At 46.8% G+C, this 19,010-nt stretch overlaps 1 protein-coding gene across 9 annotated transcripts in view; it reads right to left on the bottom strand.

The window, feature by feature from the left end:
* The window catches only part of nrf1 (nuclear respiratory factor 1), a 76,427-nt gene that overhangs the window by 53,089 nt on the left and 4,328 nt on the right, over positions 1–19,010 (bottom strand). For 2 of the 9 annotated variants that reach the window (XM_086010653.1, XM_086010656.1), the window contains exons 1-6: positions 15,667–18,456; positions 14,032–14,269; positions 11,582–11,696; positions 10,860–10,949; positions 8,525–8,651; positions 6,196–6,336 (exon numbers count right to left, since the gene is read on the bottom strand). In XM_086010653.1, the coding sequence (XP_085866779.1) occupies positions 6,196–6,336; positions 8,525–8,651; positions 10,860–10,949; positions 11,582–11,696; positions 14,032–14,269; positions 15,667–15,762 (807 nt within the window). In that variant the 5' untranslated portion in view covers positions 15,763–18,456. Of the gene's footprint in view, positions 1–6,195; positions 6,337–8,524; positions 8,652–10,859; positions 10,950–11,581; positions 11,697–14,031; positions 14,270–15,666; positions 18,457–19,010 lie in introns of those variants that run through there. The other 7 variants (XM_086010658.1, XM_086010652.1, XM_086010651.1 and 4 more) reach the window with 6 other exon arrangements.

Below are 19,010 nucleotides of genomic sequence, written 5' to 3' on the forward strand. Positions count from 1 at the left end.
ATCATCAGCAAGTCTGCCACAGGATCCCTGCTAATAACTTGCACCAGCTCACTGAATGTTAAAGACAGGATTAAGCTGCTCCTTTTCTCCTTTGGCTGCAGCCACTCTTTGATTGAGTGCACAGTCAGCATTCGGGGACTTATACTGCATTACATCAGAGGCTATTCAGGCTCAGCGACACAAACTCCAGCAGAGTGTTCCTCGCAATGCTGTCATTATCCAGTCAGTCTTTCAGTTAGAAATTCAAATATTATATTCACACACACACAGGAAATCGTTCCGAGATGGTATGGGACTGACATTACTGGTTCAGAAAGGATCCGATCGCTTTTGCTGCAAACTGTGCAAAATAAACTGATTCAAAACACGTGATGGAAAGAAGTCGATTTTTAGGGAGATGGTAAAAGAGAAGCAGAAGGAATACAGATTTTTTGAAAATATATTTGAGATTCCCGGGAGGCTCAGCAGGTTTCTTCATTAAATAGCAGAGACATATAGATCAGGAAGGTAGTTACCCGGTCTCAGCCTACAACTGGCCTCAGTTTCCATGGTTTTGGGGGTTTGGTGGGGGAGGGGCGGGAGAGGATGTTGGAGAATAAATAATGATTCCTCTGGGGTTCCCTGTATTGGGCACCATTCAGCAACACGCGAGGTTGGCACAAGAGCGTCTGGACGTCAAGAGAGGGTGCAGCATCAGGCTCGACTGCGATTGGTCCCCAGGTGGCCTGTTGACATTCACCGTCAAGGTTTGCACATTGACCTCTTGGGCAAGGTTCCACCAGGAGCCCAGCACCAGTGGAAGCAAGACTTGTGTCTTCAGGGGGAAGAGAAAAAAGGGGAGAAAATTCACATGAGGGGAGGGGAAGATGGAAATGTCTGAATGTAGCTGCATAGAGCAAAAAGAAAATCAGGATAATGTCAAGTTTATATATCAGGGCCAGTACCAGTGTTCCACTGGAATTTCAGTAAATACAAGGCGAGCATGTGAAATTTTCACTTGAACCGTGAAAAACACCTAACAGTATAATGATTGATTTTAGCCTTCCAATCTGCATTTGGAGACAGCACCTTGAGCTGTACAAGCCTAGCATGAAGTACTGGTGTTCACAGGTCTATCATTGGTGGGGGAAATGGTGATGGCCTTAATGGGAAGTGATAAATTAAGAGTAGTGCACATAAAACATTAAAAACTGTATTGGTTCAAATGCAATTTTCCCTAAAGTACCCTGGCACCAATGTTCAGGGAAGGGAAATTCATCACCTTTACCTGGTCTGGCCTACACGTGACTATGTGGTTAACTCTTGGCGCCATCTGAAGTGTCCTACCGAGGCACTCAGTTGTTTGAAAGCAATTACTCAAAGCCAGCAGCCCAACGCCCCCCCGTCCCCCTTGGGGCAGCTGGTGATTGCCAATAATTGCGGCCTTGCCAGCATCATCCACACCCCACGAACAAACATTGTAACCCCAGCGACAACACTGTGGCCCACAATACTTCACCAAGTACCCATTTCCTGATATTACTCCAGCCTCTTCATCTGCCCATTTGCTATTAGGAAACCTTCAGTCAAGAAGGTGGATTCAAACTCCTTTACTGCCTATAAATAACAGCCTCACTTGGTGTAGCTTTAAGACCAGAGGGCCCAGCTAATCTCAGCTGGAACAGCTCAGGTTTGCTGCAACCGCCCTCGGCACCCCTGGGCTAGCGTTGTGTTGAGTTTTTTAACGTTAGATATTCTGCTTGGGTTTAGCTGTGTGCAAAATAGCTGCTGTATTTGCTAACGTCACACAAGTCTCGGCATTTCAAAGTAATGCATTGTACATGAAGCTTACTGAGATGCGATAAAATGCTATCGCCATGCAGATCAAGCCCAAACACACACAGACAAAGAGAGAGAGAGAGAGACCGACTATCAATTGAACGTAGCTCAGCAAAATCAAAGGCCAATTATTGGCACAAAATGGCCACTTCTAGGGATGAATAAACCTCAATTGCTAATGGAGGATTACAGCTTTAGTAACCTGCTTTATGCATTTTTTTTTTTCTCCAAAGGGTTAATCTACCTCCTCCCTCTACCCGTTCCTAGGATCCTTTGGCCAGTTTCCAGATGGTTTTAATTACAGCGTTGGGAGTGCACGGGGGCTGCAGCAGCTTGAGGCTCTTGTTTGGAGGGTCCTTTTATAATCCACTGGGGACACAATCAGCAAGCAGCCTCATACCTGGCTCAGCCCGACTCTCCAATTAGCAGCTCACAGCAACCGCCTCACCTGGCCCGCTCAGTAACGAGGAAAATAAAACACACACGCTTGCCCTGCTGGCATTCGCTAAACACAAGGAGCTGCTGAAATTAGGAGCGACACGTGCGCAAGTCACACCTGCCTGTAAGTGACACGTAAAGACAACTGGCAACAAGTTCATTTCCCACAAGACACCAAATCCTTGGCACAATTAAAAGGCAAGACGTGCATTTTTTTTTGTTGCTGTGTTCGTTTGCTCAGCTCAGCACAATTCACCTGAAGAAGCTGTCAGCTGCCCGATGAAACTAGTCTCGGTGAGAACTTGCAAACACTTCAGATTCTTAAATAAATCCCTACGCAGTTGGCACCAGTTACTTACTGCACGCAGGAGGGGTGAGAGAAGCAGTAGCAGCTGGAGAAATATTTTCCACCTTCATTTTCTTACCTTAGCTAAATATATTCTCCTACTGCTTCTGAAGGCGCTCACTCGTACGGGGGTGCAGCCCCGCAGGTGTCGACGTCCCTCCAGTACCACTGGTCAGGTGGCCTCTCTTTGTATGTGACCCTTGATAGTGAGTGTTCGGAAAACTATCCAATCAAGCCATCAAAGCCAAGCCAGATTCTGTCCTCACCTAGCATATGCTGGATAGTGATCAGGAGTGGAAACCCTGGTCTACTTTTCCCCTCTCTCCCCAACCCCACATCAGGAGTTATTCAGCATATGTAGAAACACAAGAATATAGAGGACCATTGCAGTCCATCTGGGTGGTTCCATAGTTTGTGGCTTCGCAGGGACGATGGACAGTTGGAGGAAGAGGGTTCAGGGAGGTGATCAAAGACATGGTCAAATTGGCAGGTTTTGAGGAAGTTTTGACGGTGGCAAGAGAAATACCAAAAGGGATTTAGGGACAGCATTCCAGGGTGTGGGGCTAAGACAGCTGAAGGCTCTTTGTATTCCCCCTATCTGAAGAGGGGGAAATATAAACGAGGCCAGAGTTGGAGCAGTGAAGTTCACATGTTGGCACACTGGACTGGAAGAGGTTGCAGAGGTATGGTGGGGTAAGGACATGGAGGAATTTGTAAACAAGGAGGAGGATTCTGAAAATCTCATTCCTCCGAGTTGCTTTCTCTGTTAAATATCCACTAGCCCCTTCTTCAATTTGCCAACACTATTCACCTCCATGGTCTCTCTGGGTAGTCTGTTCCATACATTCAGCACCTTGTGCAGTAGTTGAACCTAAATTATCTGCTCACTTTCCTGTTTGAGATCAACTCCATGCCCCCTCGTTGTAAAGGTTCTTCTGATCAGCATTTAGTGTATAACTTAGATTCCTGAAAACCTCGATTAGATCTCCACTGGGCAACCTTTGTTCCAGCGTTAAAATTCTGTTTCTGCAGCACTTGGGTGTCAGATCGAAGGTATCCTCTATAACCACTTCAATGTCAGGATATCCCCATTGTAATAGTGACCAGAACAGTACACAGAACTTGAGTTAGCACCAGATCAGTATTTTGCACATGCTCATGATCACCTCCGGGGACTTTTTCTCTATCCCTCCAGCTAGAAGCCTCAAGATCTTGTTTGCTTTCTCTGCTACTGCCACACAAAGTGCTGATGGTTTCAGTGAGCTATCCATCAGTATCCCAGGGATTCTGGTCATGTAGACTAATACTTTTAAGCCTATGTTTCTACTGCTTATTCCACTTTCCCAGTCTCGTTACCTTAATTTAGTACAAATTAAACAATGACTGCCACTTGTCAGCCCAGTTTCTTAATCTATTGAAGTCCCTCGAAATTTGGTCCACTTGCTGTGTAATATGCAGCCACCCACACCCTTCCCAAAGTTTGGTACCATCAGCAGACACTTCCATACAACAGAGGCCCTGAGGTATCCCGCTAGTTGCCACCATGTATAGCTACCTTCTGTTCCCTCCACTTCCCCACAGCCTCCATTCTGTGTCTTCCAACCTCCTGGATGAACCTCTAATGTGGCACTGTGTCAAAAGCTTTGCTTTATAAAATATCCCCCAAGTTCCCCTTGACCACCAGGTCCACTATATCTTCGAAGAGCTCCAATAGCTTTGTTCTCCAATGAAGCTGTGCTAACTCCCTCTTATTCGTCAGTATGTTTCATTAGTTCCTCCTTCACGATGCCCTCTAATGCTTTACTCACTACAGGTATCAGATTGTCTGATAGATCCCTGTATTACCTTTACATCAGTTTTTAAAATTGACATTATGTTTGCCCTTTCCCAATCCTTGGGCACCACTTCTGTTTCCAATGATTCCCTAAAGGTATCTGCCAGGGTGTGATTGATTTCATTAACTATTTCCCAAAGGACCCTAGTGTGGAGTCTAATCGTTATCTTTTTATTTGTATCTTCCATTATTCTTGACATTTCCTTGGTTTGCACTGAAAACCCTACCAAGCTGATCAAAAAAAGATGGGTTTGCATTTAGGTAGCGCTTCATCATGTCACTCAAAAACATCTCCAAGTACGACACATACTATAAATTAGTTTGAAGTGCAGTGATTGTCATGTAGGCAAACCCAGCATCCATTTTATGTACTCAGCTGGAGTATTGTGGCCAATTCTGGGCACCACACTTTAGGAAGGATATCAAGGCCTTGGAGAGGGTGCAGAGGAGAGTTACTGGAACGGTACCAGGGATGAGGGATTTCAGTTATGTGGAGAGACTGGAGAAGCTGGAGTTGTTCGCCTTCCAGCAAATATTTGATAGGAGGTGTTAAAAAAAATCAATGGTTTTGACATAGTAACTAAGGAGAAACTGTTTCCAGTGGCAGAGGGTCAGCAACCAGAGGACACAGATTTAAGGTGATTGGCCTTAAAGAACCAGAGGCAACATGAGGAAACAATGTTTTTTTTTTTTACACAGCGAGTTGTGATCTGGAATGCACTGTCTGAAAGGGCGGTGGAAGCAGATTCAATAATAACTTTCAAAAAGGGAATTGGTAAATACTTGAAGGGGAACAAAATGACAGGCCTATGGGGATAGAGCAGGGGAGTGGAACTGATTGGATAGCTCTACCAAAGAGCCAGCACAGGCACGGTGGGCCAAATGGCCTCCTTCTGTGCTGCATCATTCTATGATTCTAAGTTCCCACACGCAGCAGTGAGTTCAATGAGCAGTTAATCGGTTTTGTTTTGTGCGGTTTGTTGAGGGAGGGATGTTGGCCAGGACACCGGGTGAATTCCTTGATTAGTGCCACAGGTTCTATAACATCTACCAGAACCAATGGAGCAGGCAAATAGGGCCTTGGTTTAAATGTCTCATCCACAGTACGACACCTCCGACAATGCAGTGCTTCCTCAGAACTACACCGACTATCAGCATGGATCATGCACTCGAGTCCTGATGTGGAGCTGGAACCCAAAACCATCTGACTCTGAGGAGTTGTCTTGTGTAGTACTGAGCCCTACAGACCAGGACGGCCACAGGTTTAATCTCCTTTCTGATCCAACTGATCTCATACTGGAAAGGGGACACAAAGATGACATTTAAAACCTTGGTTAAGGACAGGCGGGGTGGGTGGGGGGTGATGGCCAGGGTTATTGGTCCTCTCTTCTTCTTAGGTCCAGATCATTATTTTGCCACAGCTGCTGAAAACTGCATGTGTGTAAAAGAGAGAAAACAAACCTCAACGAAACCATCCGTCTTCACATAGCCTGCTAACACTCACAGTCGAGGCCACACGTGAAGCCGGATCAGTGGGCTAAGGCACAGAGTGGGCTGGTGGTGGCCAGTGGAAATGACTTTTCGGAGGAAGGACCGTGTGGTGGAGAGGAGGAGGAGTGGCGAGAACAGCAGAAGAGAAAATGGAGGTGGTAAAGAAAGTCAGCTTCTCATCAGGTGTTGAAGCTTTCAGAAGACTCTGCTCCATTTCCTCCTCCCCTTCCCTCGAATGCCTTGTCAATGCAAAACAGGCTCAGCTCACCTGTGTCATTTTGTCCACAGAGACTGGGATTCCATCGATAGTGAGCGGCGGAAGGTCAGAATTAACCTCCTGAGGCGCGGGAGCATGCTCCGCCAGCGCGGACTCCAGATCTTCCAGGATCATGCTTTTATACTTGCGTACCTGTGGGAAAGGCAGAGGTTTCAGGTAAACAATCTGCAGGGCGGCAACCGAGGGAACCGGCGCTAGGCAACAGCCTGCTCCAGGTGCTCTGTAGCAGCGAGCTGCATTAGCAAAACATGGTCGCACCTGCTGCTGTACTTCCGAGGGAAGGTGACCAGGGAGGAGGGGGAGGTTACTAACCGGCACAGGCGACCAGGAATTAGAACAAAGGCACAATAATTACCACCGGAGTATTGAACAGCCACGTCAGTGTTTCAAGGGCAGCGTGCTAAATATCTCCAAGGAGGGCTGGTCACACATCTCTCCTCCTTCCCTTTCCCCCAATGCGATATGTTGTTAGTGGATTTGCACGAGATGATGGTGCATTGCATGCGGGTGACCAATCGTCACACTTGGTTTGCTGCCCGCTGATGATGCCAACGTGCATCGAATTTCCAATCACGAGGGGTCAGGCAAAAGGGGGACCTAGGCTACCCAGCGGGGAAGGAGATAAATCAGTCTCAGAGTAACCCCAAGCAAACTGTATTAGCAGAGGCCTGGGAGCAAGTCCCCAATTTGCCCTCTTTGGCTGTGAAGCCCTCCCAAAAAAGGAAACACTAATGTTTAAGAACAGCAGCGAGGGGGGTTCTCATAGTGGGAATATAAACTGCACGGAACGGTACTGAATCATACAAACCAGGAAGATTCCAGGAGGCTTCAGTGCATTTGAGAGAAAGGGAGGGAAAAATTAAAGATATTCGGCAGTGGGGACTGCTGAACTGAAGCTGTGCTTGAAATGGCAGACTGCAGGGTGGTGAGGAACAGCAGAAATTTACATCAATGCAAGAAAATTGAAGGGATGGAAATAAACTGCCTTTGTCACATTGGGTAAAATGGGTAACGATTCCATGCTTTGTTACAGCCCAAACACTAACCTTCACCACACCCCAATTAATAGCAAAGCCAGGTGTGTGTGTGTGTTTTTTTAAAAAAAGCAGATGCTGGCTTCAGCTCCCCAGGGGAAAAACCTTAACAACTAAATCCACGTCTACCTGCACATTTGCTAACACAATCCTACCTTTGACCTACAGCATCTCGCACGGCTTCCCTGAAATGCTGTGTAACGCAATCCGTCTGCAGGGAATAAACCCCCTGACAGAACAGCCCGGGGCTATCAGTCCAGTCACCCTTACACCCCCTCCCTCCCCCCCACTGATCTGGCTGTCTGATTACTGGATGGTTTTTCAGTCGAAACTCAACCCTCTTCCCTGGATTTATTCACAGAGGTAATAATAACCTGTCCCTATGGCAGATGGGAAGTGGTTATCGAGGAGTCAGCTCAAAGGAAAAACTGTTTCACAGCGTGAAGCGTTCTACACCAGCCTATGTGCCCCTCTAAGTTTGCTAAGTTCAGCATTAAAGGAGACAGAATGGAGTTGCTCCACTGGGTATTACAAAGCATCAGTGCCCCTGGGCTAGGGAGGATGGGGGAGCAGGGGAACTAACTCAGCTGGGATTCCCATCCCCAGTCGCTAACCAGTGACGCCTGCTGGGGAGTGGGAGGGCAGAAAAGGGCTCAGTTGTGATGCACGCCGTAGTCGAATAGGCTCCAGACTCTCTCTCTAGGACAGATGATGAGTAGCTGGGTGAGGTACTTGACCCATGGTACTGTACCCCCAGCAATGACTTCAGGAGAGCAGCTGCAGAGGGGAGAAGGTTGGCAGAAAGAAAAGCAGCTGCACTGGACGTTCTTCTCTCCCTCTTCCCCTGCAGGCCACACGCCGAGGGTGGGCACGGAGCTGGCTCCGAGACTTCTGCAAATATTATTTGTGTTAGCTACAAGGAGGTACATGATGGTGGCCTGGGGAAGAGGGGCAGCAAGTCCTGCAACTTGCCATGTCTCCTAGGGCTGGGGGGAGCCAGGAGACCCCCTGCTAACACTGGATAGAAACATCCTCACAAGATGCATCCAGCATTTTATCCGCAGATGTGCTAATATTAGTGTGATATGGGAGGGGGGAATCTCACAGTGATGCAGCCTGACACACGACCCTGAAGGACGGGTATCCACAATCAAATCGCTGACCTTTCTGCTTGAGAACTGCAAGCTGAACCTGGCATCTAACAGCTCTGACAGGGGGCAGAGAGCCTCAAATGAGGGGCCGGGAACAGACGAGGGGAACCCACACATGAGTCGTTCACTACTTACCACATTCTCAAGAGGAGCGGCTCCAAACACTTTAAAAACTGGGTTTGGTTTGGAGGGCGAGATACAGAGCACGATCGCTTGCTGCCCAACTCTGGTGGTGTATTCATCTAAAGTGGCCCGTAGTTTCCTGAGGGAGGGAGAAGAGAGAAACAGAAGCTCTGATGAGATGGTGAAAGCCTGGCGTCACGACAAAGAACCCAATGCCAGTTTCACTTTGTCTATTGGCAGTACCCGCACGATATTCCCACTGCCGCAGGCGCATTAGGGCGAAGGGGACAGATTCTGTACCTCCCGATGGTGTCCTAGAGCTGAATTTTTTTTTTTTTTTTTTTTGTAGAGTCCCAAGGTAGTACAAACCGTGGTCCTCAATTCCCTAATCCCAACACGCCCAGAGCACACTGCCAAAAAACAAAATGGGACAGTAACACTCATAGGTCTTGGGCCCCTGGTTCAGCTCCACTCTCCTGCTGCCCTGACTGCAACAGATAAATGACTTAAAGTTCAGTAACAGGCTGATTAAATTACTCCAAACCTGCTCAATGACATTTCTGTAGGAGACTTAGTCATTGGGTTTTAATGAGAGGTGATAGGTGGAAGAATCTAATGGGTCTGGATCTTGGGCCACTGTAGCACAGATTTTACTAGCCCAGAAAGACCACCAATATAACAGTATCCAGTGCAGAAAGGACCCTTGTCAGTTAGTCAGCACTGACTAATACTACAGCAGCTTTATTGATTGAAAGGAGTACCTCAGTCACATTGAGGAGTTTTCAATCAAGCCTCAAACGCAACTCAAAACGCTCAAGTTGAGTATAGCAGGAGTTAGATCCAGAATTAGGCCCCCTATGCTCTGCTCCTATGTGTGTAAAACATGGGGGCTCTCCCAATGGCTCTGTTACTAAACATACAGCCATAGGAACAGGAGTAGGCCATTTAGCCCCCAAGCCTGTTCCACCATTCAATGAGATCATGGCTGATCTGTGACCTAACTCCATATGCCTGCCTTTGGCCCATATCCCTTAATACCTTTGGTTAACAAAAATCTATCAATCTCAGATTTAAAATTAACAATTGATCTAGCATCAATTGCCATTTGCGGAAGAGAGTTCCAAACTTCTACCACCCTTTGTGTTAGAAGTATTTCCTAATTTCACTCCTGAAACGTCTGGCTCTAATGTCCCCAATCCTAGATTCCCCAACCAGCAGAAATAGTTTCTCTCTATCTACCCTATCTGTTCCCCATAATATCCTGAAAACTTTGATCAAATCACCCCTTAACCTTCTAAATTCCAGGGAATACAACCCTAGTTTGAGTAATCTCTCCTTGTAATTTAACCCTTGGAGTCCGGGTATCATTCTGGTAAACCTACGCTGCACTCCCTCCAAGGCCAATATACCCTTCCTAAGGTGTGGTGCCCAGAACTGCTCAGTGCTCCAGGTGTGGTCTAACCAGGGCTTTGTATAGCTGCAGCATAACTTCTACCCCCTTGTGGCCCAGTGTGGTACTCAGCCATAAAGGTAAGGAAAGTCCTGGGTTTGATCCACAGTCTGTGCCAAGCTGGCTGATCTCTGCCAGAGCTCTGGTGGGGCTACTGTAATCGAGTTCGTTGTCCTTAAGCTTGGGGTAGGAGGAATAACCAAGGCTCCTGCTCCTGATCACTGCCCTGCTTGTTGGGAGAAGGAGATACAGGCTAGTCTGTGACCACCCACCCTCATAGCCTGCTGACACTCACTGGCAGAAACGTATCCATTTTGAGGAATTATGAAGGGGGGGGGAATGGATGAAATAAAAGCATTACCAAAAAAAAGTGATTCGAAAATGATGCACCACAGGTGGAAAGCACACAAACAACTGGCGCAGGGAGCGGTGTGGAAAATAAAATGGAGCCCTCCAGAGGAAAGCTAAACATGACAGAGAGCGAACATATTGTGTTGTGTAGTTTACCTATTGCCACATTAAATAGATATAAATAGATCGCCTTCAATCTGTGGCGAGTAAAGTTCGAATGTCTTTGGAATGTATGACGAAAGCTTTGAGCAGCACCGGGGCAGATTAATCAGCAGACTGATCAACCATCGACACATTGATCAACAGACTGGCCAGCTCTCCTCCAACCACAAATAGTGCGGTAACTCAGACCAAATCTTTACTAGAGACCCAGCCACTTGCTTAATTACAGCCCTCTCTGTCCAGTCCCCAGTGTCAGAGCCAGAGAGTGCAATACTTTTCTGTCTATGGTTGCAGTATCAAGTACTCCCAGGCTTGGCAGTAGATGTAGAGTGAAACTCCCTCCACTCTTAACAAATGTGACTTAACCTCAGAAGATCAACTCACTCAGTTACAGACGTGGATTTGAAGCAGGGATCTTCCCGGTGCACGGCCAGGCTCTGGGCAGTGTATTTACTAACTACACCATTGGGGCTGCTTTGGGAAAAAAAAGTGAAATTCTACATCAGCTTTTCTTTTAAGCAATCAATCAAATAAGAAAAGGTCATTGGGCCAATTGAGACACATCGGCAGTACATTCACTCTCCCGTCATGGCATCTGATTGTATTCTGATTAATCCCAGTGTTTTTGCCTCTATTACTTTGCTTGGTAAATTATTCCAAAGGTTACTCACATCGAATAAATTTTTTTTAAATATTGGTTCTAAATTTCTTTTACACTAATTTCCACTTATTCATCAGAAGATACAGATCAGCCATGATCCAACTGAACAGGCTCGAGGGGCCAAACGGCATACTCGTGCTCCTATGTTCATCTGGAGCTATTTTCTTAGTGTATTTTAAAATAATAAATCTATATTTTCATCTAACCTACACCATTTACTTCAATGCTTTCCATTCCTCGGTGAGATAGTCCCTCCCACTCTTCTTTCTAGACTGCAATGACTACTCTTCTCTTATCTTTCCCTCATAACTCATCCCTTTTCACGCGGGATCAGTTATGTTGCCCGGGATCAGGTATGTTGCCCTAACCTGGACCCTCTCCTGTACGGTTACTTGGGAGCCAGTGCTCTGGGTTGGGATTCCTTGGCCGTGGACTACAGTCTCACCGTAGCAAACGCGTCTGCTGCCTTTTGCGTATTGATGGGTTGGACTCGAAGGCGTGGGGCCGCTTCCGCTTCTTGCCCGTCGCCACGGCAGCAGCTGCCGCCATTCCCACCGGACCTGAAAGCAGAGAGTTGAGTTGTCAGCGAGCCGCAACACCTCTCCAAACACGGAAAAGCGCCCTTGGTGCCCATTAGTTACTGCATCTGACTTTGGGCAAAAGGCCACACAGTCATCGTTCCTTTATTAGTTTGCAAAGATCCCAAACAATGTTCCCGCTCATTTTTTTGAGGGGGGTAACACGGCCCCTTTCACGGGCTACGCGGCCCATTCAAATTTCCGTGCACGTGCAGTTTTTCCACTTAAAAGCCAGCAGCATGGGACCTCCAGACCGTGGCACGGCCACGCAACCTAATGGAAAACACTGATCCTAAGGCAGTCACCCACCCTAGCCTGAACTCCCAACACAAACCTCTTGGGTTTCTGCAACTCGCATTCCCACTCCGCACAATTCCTCCAGGAACTCGAGATTGGCAGCCATCTTCTCCGCCTTTAACCCAGCAAAGTTAAAAGTGTGGGGAGGAGGATTCACACTTGGGGAAGGAAGGGGAACCAGTAATGAAAAGTAAAACACAAACTCGAGATTCGGCTGCTTATATTTCGAATTAAAATCCTTTTTTTGTTCAGCTTTGGTTAAACGAAAGAACACCGCCCCCCCATCCCCATCCCCCCCCCCAGTGATGCTGCACCTAAGCAGATTGTAACAAAGAAAGAACGAACTCGCATTTATATAGCGCCTTTCACGACCTCGGGACATCGCAAAGCGCTTTACAGCCAATGAAGTACTTTTGAAGTGTAGTCACTGTTGTAATGTAGGAAACGCAGTAGTTTGCGCACAGCAAGATCCCACAAACAGCAATGTGATAATTTTCAGATAATCTGGTTTTTTAGTGATGTTGGTTGAGGAATAAATATTGGCCAGAACACTGGGGATAACCCCCCTGCTCTACTTCGAAATAGTGCCATTTGGTCTATTACGTTCACCCGAGGGGGCAGACAGGGCCTTGGTTTAATGTCTCATCTGAAAGACGGCACCTCTGACAGTGCAGTACTGCACTGGGCTTGTCGGCTGAGAGCGTAAGAAGTGTTCAGTGTGTGGCGAAGGTGGCCGAGGTGGGGAGGGAGTCGGAAGAGGGGGAAAGAAAATTCAGCCAGGATTTCCACTTCTCATCGCTTATCCAGCAGCCTCTGTTGGAAAGTGCTGTGCATGAACATTGGCGGCTGAGGACAGGATTGGGACTGGCCCCATACAGTCACAAAGTTTGCCCACACTCACTGCCCAGAGTCACACACAAAGACTGGGCACTTGACAAGGTACCAACGGGTGCGCAGTACGAGTCAGCACCTTCAGGGGGGCGAAGGTCTAAAAGAGATGAGTTTTGGCAGGAGGGAAACTACATTAAATAAATTTGGATTCTGTATTTTTTTTTTAAAGGGATTTTAAAAGTTAGTGGGGCCCCTTCTAGAATGTGGTTTCCCCCTTCTTGAGGCCCTGCTGGCTGACACTAGACAGCTACGCACGGTCTCAGTGCTTCACAGCACTGACAGCTGGCTCCTTTTTCTGATGGTTCTCTAGCACCCTCTGCTGGCTCTACCGTCGACTGCATTACCTGTGCCACTTTTTTTCCAGCAAGATTTTCCCCTTCTTAAGGCATGAACTCCTTACCAGTGCCTTTTTGGTATGTCATTCAAGTGGCCATTTTTCACTTGTGAAGTTATAAAGCATATTCAGGCCGTGCGTCAAAACGCACACATGAAGAACAGCCATTTTGGGGAAGGAAGAGCTTCACAGCCAATAAAGTATTTTTGAAGTGTAGCCACTGTTGTAATGTAGGAAGCGCAGCAGCTAATTTGCACACAGCAAGCTCCCACAAACAGCAATGAAATAAATGACCAGATCATTTGCTTTAGGCATTGGTCTAGGGATAAATGCTGGCCAGGACACCAGGGAGAACTCCCCTGCTCTTCTTCAAAATAGTGCCGTGGGATTTTTTTACATCCATCCGTTTAAAGTCTCACCCGAAAGACGGCACCTCCAACAGTGTAGCGTTCCCTCAGTACTGCACTGGGAGTGTCAGCCTGGATTTTCTGCTCAAGTCTCTGGAGTGGGACGTGAACCCACAACCTTCTGACTCAGAACCCACTGAGCCAAGTACCAGAGGGTGGCAGACACCAGTGGAACTGTACGCCAGCAAGGAGCCAGTGTCTGGAGAAGAGGAGGGAAGGGAGGGCAGAAAGCTACAGAAAAATGAGGAAAGTGAAAGAAAGCCATTCTGTGTAGGACTAAAAACTTGTTAAAATCACTGCCACAGGAATGGACCCAGTCTTAATGTTTACACCCAGAAGGGATGTCAAAGACACGAGCTTCCCCTCCCATCCCAGTCTAAAGCCTCACCTGCTGCAGCAAGATGGGCCGTCACCTCATCTGTGATGGTCGAATTTAGGATGTCAGAATCGTCAAAAGAGGTCTCCTCGGGGGACGAAGGTGAGTCATCCTCTCCACTCAGGACCGCGTGGTCTGTGTACGTGGCCACGTGCACCTGCTGGACCTGCTGAGCAACCGCGTGAGCCTCGATAGTTGTCATGTGTTCGTGATTTTGAGCTACTGCGTGTCCTTCCATCAAACAGTACTGCTAAGGGCAGGAAATGCAGGGGAAGAGATTAGCAGCAAGAAGAGAACAATCTCGGCAAAACTTAAAAGATGACCTAAAAAGTAGCCTACAACAGCTCAAATTAACTCGCACACAGCCTCTAGCACAATGGCCTCAATGCTAGTAACTATGAACCATTTTGTAATAGTCCCACTATAAATAACAACAATTGCCTCTGTTAAAAATTCGATTAGGATGGAGAGGCTGATTGGAATTTTACTACATGTCTGGGTGGGTTCTGAATAGAATCATAGAAATTTACAGCATAGAAGGAGACCATTCGGCCCATCATGTCTATGCTGGCCGAAAAAGAGCTATCCAGCCTAATCCCATTTCCCAGCGCTTGGTCCGTAGTCCTGTGGGTTACGACACTTCGAGTGCATATCCAAGTACTTTTTAAATGCGATGAGGGTTTCTGCCTCTACCACCCTTTCAGGCAGTGCTTTCCAGACCCCCACCACCCTCTGGGGGGAAAAAAGTTCTCAACTGCTCTCTAATCCTTCTACCAATTACTTTAAATCTGTGCCCCCTGGTTATTGACCTCTCTGTTTCAACAAACTAAAGGAAATAGTGAGAGGAGTTACTGTTGCATTGGGTGTGTGGGGGCAGGGGGGAGGGGGAACTGAAACACCAGGCTCGAGTGCTTCAGCGTGACTCAGTATCAGCTCCAGCGGGCATCTCGTCAACACTCATCGTCTAATTAAAATGCTCAACGACAAAAGTATAACCAGCAGCAATAGACAGGATAAAAAAAGTTATGGCTCAGCAAGCTTATCCAGTGAGTAGCTGAGCCATAGAGACAACGAGGGACCCATATTCCACAACTGGTGTGTGTTCAGTTAGCCGATCTTGGCCAGGGCAACAACACTGGCTCTGCAATTGGCTTCAGCACTTCTGGGTTAAAGAACTTGACGAAAGAACGTGCATTTATATACAGGAAACTTTGGTATGTCCGGAAACCTCGAGCTACCGGCAGAAATCAGGAGCCGTTTTGTTAGGTTTTTTTTTCTTCTCGTGGCTTTTCTTTCCCCAACAGTCAGGCTCTGGAAAGTCTCTCTGAAGCTGTTGCTAAGCTACAGAGACGCTTCCAAGGTACGGGCCGACTGTTTAGAAGCTGTTGCTAAGCAACAGTGTTTGTTGTCAGATACGGAGATGAAAACCTCCGTATGCTTCAACATTAACGCTGGTATGTCTGGCAGTTTTGATAGATCGGCAACAGCTCGGTCCCGTCGGTGCCGGATATCACAAAGTTTCCTGTAGCACCTCAGGAGATCCTTAAATGCTTTACAACCCGCATTACTTTACAACCAAAGAGTCAGCGGGTTAAGGAGAAAGAAAAAATTAGCTTTAAAAATGTAATTGTTGTTACTAAACAGTACCATCCAGTAGCCAGAGTTGGGTGCTATAATAATGGGATCCATTTTCTGCTCTTGAAGGTACGATCCATGGTCTGGCAGATTGGGGTGAGAGTACATTCCTGGGGCCGAGAAGAAGCTTTACTTTGCATCTAACTGTGCCATATCAGACCTGAGAGTGATCCCTCTTTATGCGGCAGATGGTATATCTGCAGCTTTTAACCATGGGAGGGCATCAGAGTCGAACTCAATCTTGTCCTTGTCTGACAGCCGCACATGCACATTTCCAGCAGAGGCCACTGCGTGAGCGGGAATCAAACCTGGAACCTACCTAATCTGTACATTTCAGAGACCGTGGGGGGAGGTTTCCCCTAATTTTGTATCCAGATTCAAGCGCAATGCGGGCGAAATCGGCCGAACCAATGCAAAAGATCAGGGAATTTAAAATGTAGGTGAATTACGCCCAAAGTCACTTAGGTTCGTGTTTTATTCCGCGATCTTTTACACTGGTTCAGATTCAATTCGCCCAAATCGGACCCTGGTAGAAATTGCAAGAATCCGCCGGTTCGGGAAGGCGCTTCAAATTTCGCATATTTTCTTAGGCACGTTTTAAAAGTTACTTCATGTAAAAAAAAATTGAATTTACCAAGAAACTTACTAGTGTACACCAATGAAACTAGTAAATGGTTCAGTATAGGTTTTTTTTGAGTCATTTTCGGTGATTTTAAAATCAGGTTACTCACAGGGGGAAGACGAGACACACTTACAAAGAATGCTTATTTTTGGTGATAAACCAGTTTTCAGCTGTATTGAAAGACTGCACCAGGTTACCACTCTTAAATACATCAAAGAATACTTTTTAAATGGAAAGGAGGAAAAAAAAGAAATGACTGCGTTCCATTACGTAAAGAACGGTCACTTCTGTTACACTCCCCGATTGCACTGGTTCATGGAAGATTTTACATTTGTAATTATACAAATGAATTTTAGCAGAAACTTGAAACATAAGCTAACCAGTGCAATTTCAAGCGTATTTTGGGCACAATTTCTTGATTGCTCCTAAAGCAGAAACTCTATCCCAGTGACTGTAATGCTTTAAATATCTCAAGGGAACAATCGTTACCGAACCAGCCACCCCAAGATGCACTCCTACTAGTAACACGGTACGAGAGGCTCAGAAACAGGTCCACCTCTCCCTGCCAGGTCTAAGTGGTCTCTGACCGGATCTTGACAATATCACAACAATATGTAACAGGAGCCATGCACCTTGAAAGAGGCAGGATCGACTCAGGGTTGCTTTCATGCACCTCGGAGTTGCCAGTGGCAGAAACCTGGCGGTAGGAGCGAGACGCCGCGCCGTATCAGACTTGAGTGACTATTCTTTACGTGTGTGCAAGAGACTCAAGAAACAAAAAAAGTGAGTACACTTTAAAGAGATGTGGGAAAGGATAGCTCTGTGCGAGTATACAAGTGTCAGAAAGCTGATGTGTTTTTTTATTCTCGGGATATGGGCGTCGCTGGCAAGGCCGACATTTTAATTGTCCATCCCTAGCTGCCTTTGAGAAGGTGGTGGTGGGCCTCCTGCTTGGACCGCTGCATTCCGGGTGGTGAAGGTGCTCCCACGGTACTGTTAGGTAGGGAGTTCCAGGACTTTCACCCAGTGGCGATGAAGGAACGACCAATATATGTCCAAGTCGGGAAGGTGTGTGACTTGGAGGGGAACTTGGAAGTGATGGTGTTGTCGTGCACCTGCTGTTCTTGTCCTTCTAGGCGGTGAAGGCCGTGGGTTTGGGGAAGTGCTGCTGAGGTAGCCTCGGCGGGTTGCTGCAGTGCATCCTGTAGATAGGATACAATGCGGGCACGGTACATCAGTGGTGTGCAACTCCACCAAAGCTGTTTAGCTGTGAATTCATTAGCTTCAGTTACATACTCACAAAGTATACAAGCACAAGAAAAAACTTTGAGGATACACATCAGAAGCAAACCCCTCCAGTGAGTAGTGGTGTATGTGGACCAGACTCTGAGCAAATGGGAGTTACTGCTCTGTTTACTCTCAACCTCAGAAAAACACCCCCTTTAGGAGTGGTAATCTGTATTAAACATCACAGGGAGCACTATTAAGGCAGCCTATGCATATGGGAGTCAGACCTAGCACCACTGGGGGTGGGTGGGGTAATCCTGGTTACGGTTTATCTGGAGTCTAGCTATTCATTAAATGGAGTTTGAAATGCTCCAGCTTTGTAATAGAGGGGTGCCTTTTAGCGCATCAGTAAAGCACTTTAAAGCAATAGATGCGAACTGTATTGATGTTCCAGTCATGGAGTGTTAATTCACAGCCGAACAGCCAAAAGAAACCAATGTGCAGCAGAGTACGTTACTCAAGTTGTTGTTGTGTTTTACTTTTTAAAAAGTTGAGCTGCAATTTGTATAAATCGCTTTCATTTTATTTTAAAACCAACAGGACCAAACATGCGAGTTAAGTTACACCATGTCAATTAAGAAGCTGCTTGAAACACAATTACATATGTTAACATATAGGTTGTGTACAATGCAAATGATAGTCGACTGTTAGTGTACAAACTCCCCTCCAACAGGCAATACTAGCAAGATAGAAAACTAGGCCCAGTGCTGTGCAATATATATACACACACACACACATTTCCTTCCCTCCAAATTCTTTTCAAGTTAACTGATGCCCGTTATTTTTTTATATTCATTCACGGGATGTGGGCATCGCTGGCAAGTCCAGCATTGATAGCCCATCCCTATTTGGCCTTGAGCAGGTTATATCTGATGTGAGCAGATAACCAAGTTCAAAGACACAACTGAGCCTTAAGGAGTGAGATTTTGGACAATGCCATTACATCGATCTTCAGAAGCTGCATAGCTCATGAGATGAGGTAAAGAGACCCAAGCTTCAGCAGCAAGTCGAAGCCATGCACCCAGCACTGCACCCACACCGGTGCTCCCGCTCTATCCTCGCCTCTCTGGGTGAGACTGCCAGTTATGGGGAGATTCTGTGCTGTAGCCTTTGCTCATAAAGGATCGAGATTGTCCAAACTTAATTCCCATAAAACCCTACAGCCAGCAGCGAGCACGAGCCTGGTCTGAATTGGAACCTACGTTATCCGTGGCGATAAGGAAAGTCTAACCTTACCACAGCACCAACTGCTCCTACAAATCACATTAGGATTCCTGTCACACTTAAGTGACAGCTTGGTTCAGTTGCTGCTGATTCAGAAGTTTGTAGCCTCAGGCACAACATTTGGATTTGAACGCATCATCTAGGCTGACCACTGAGAAAGTGCTGCACTGTCAGGTGTCGTCTTTCAGACGAGGCGTTAAACTGAGGCCTCAGCTGCCTATTC

This window comes from Somniosus microcephalus, chromosome 17 (assembly GCF_052327205.1).
Source record: "Somniosus microcephalus isolate GS21.2 chromosome 17, FLI_Smic_1.0, whole genome shotgun sequence".
NCBI lineage: Eukaryota > Metazoa > Chordata > Chondrichthyes > Squaliformes > Somniosidae > Somniosus > Somniosus microcephalus.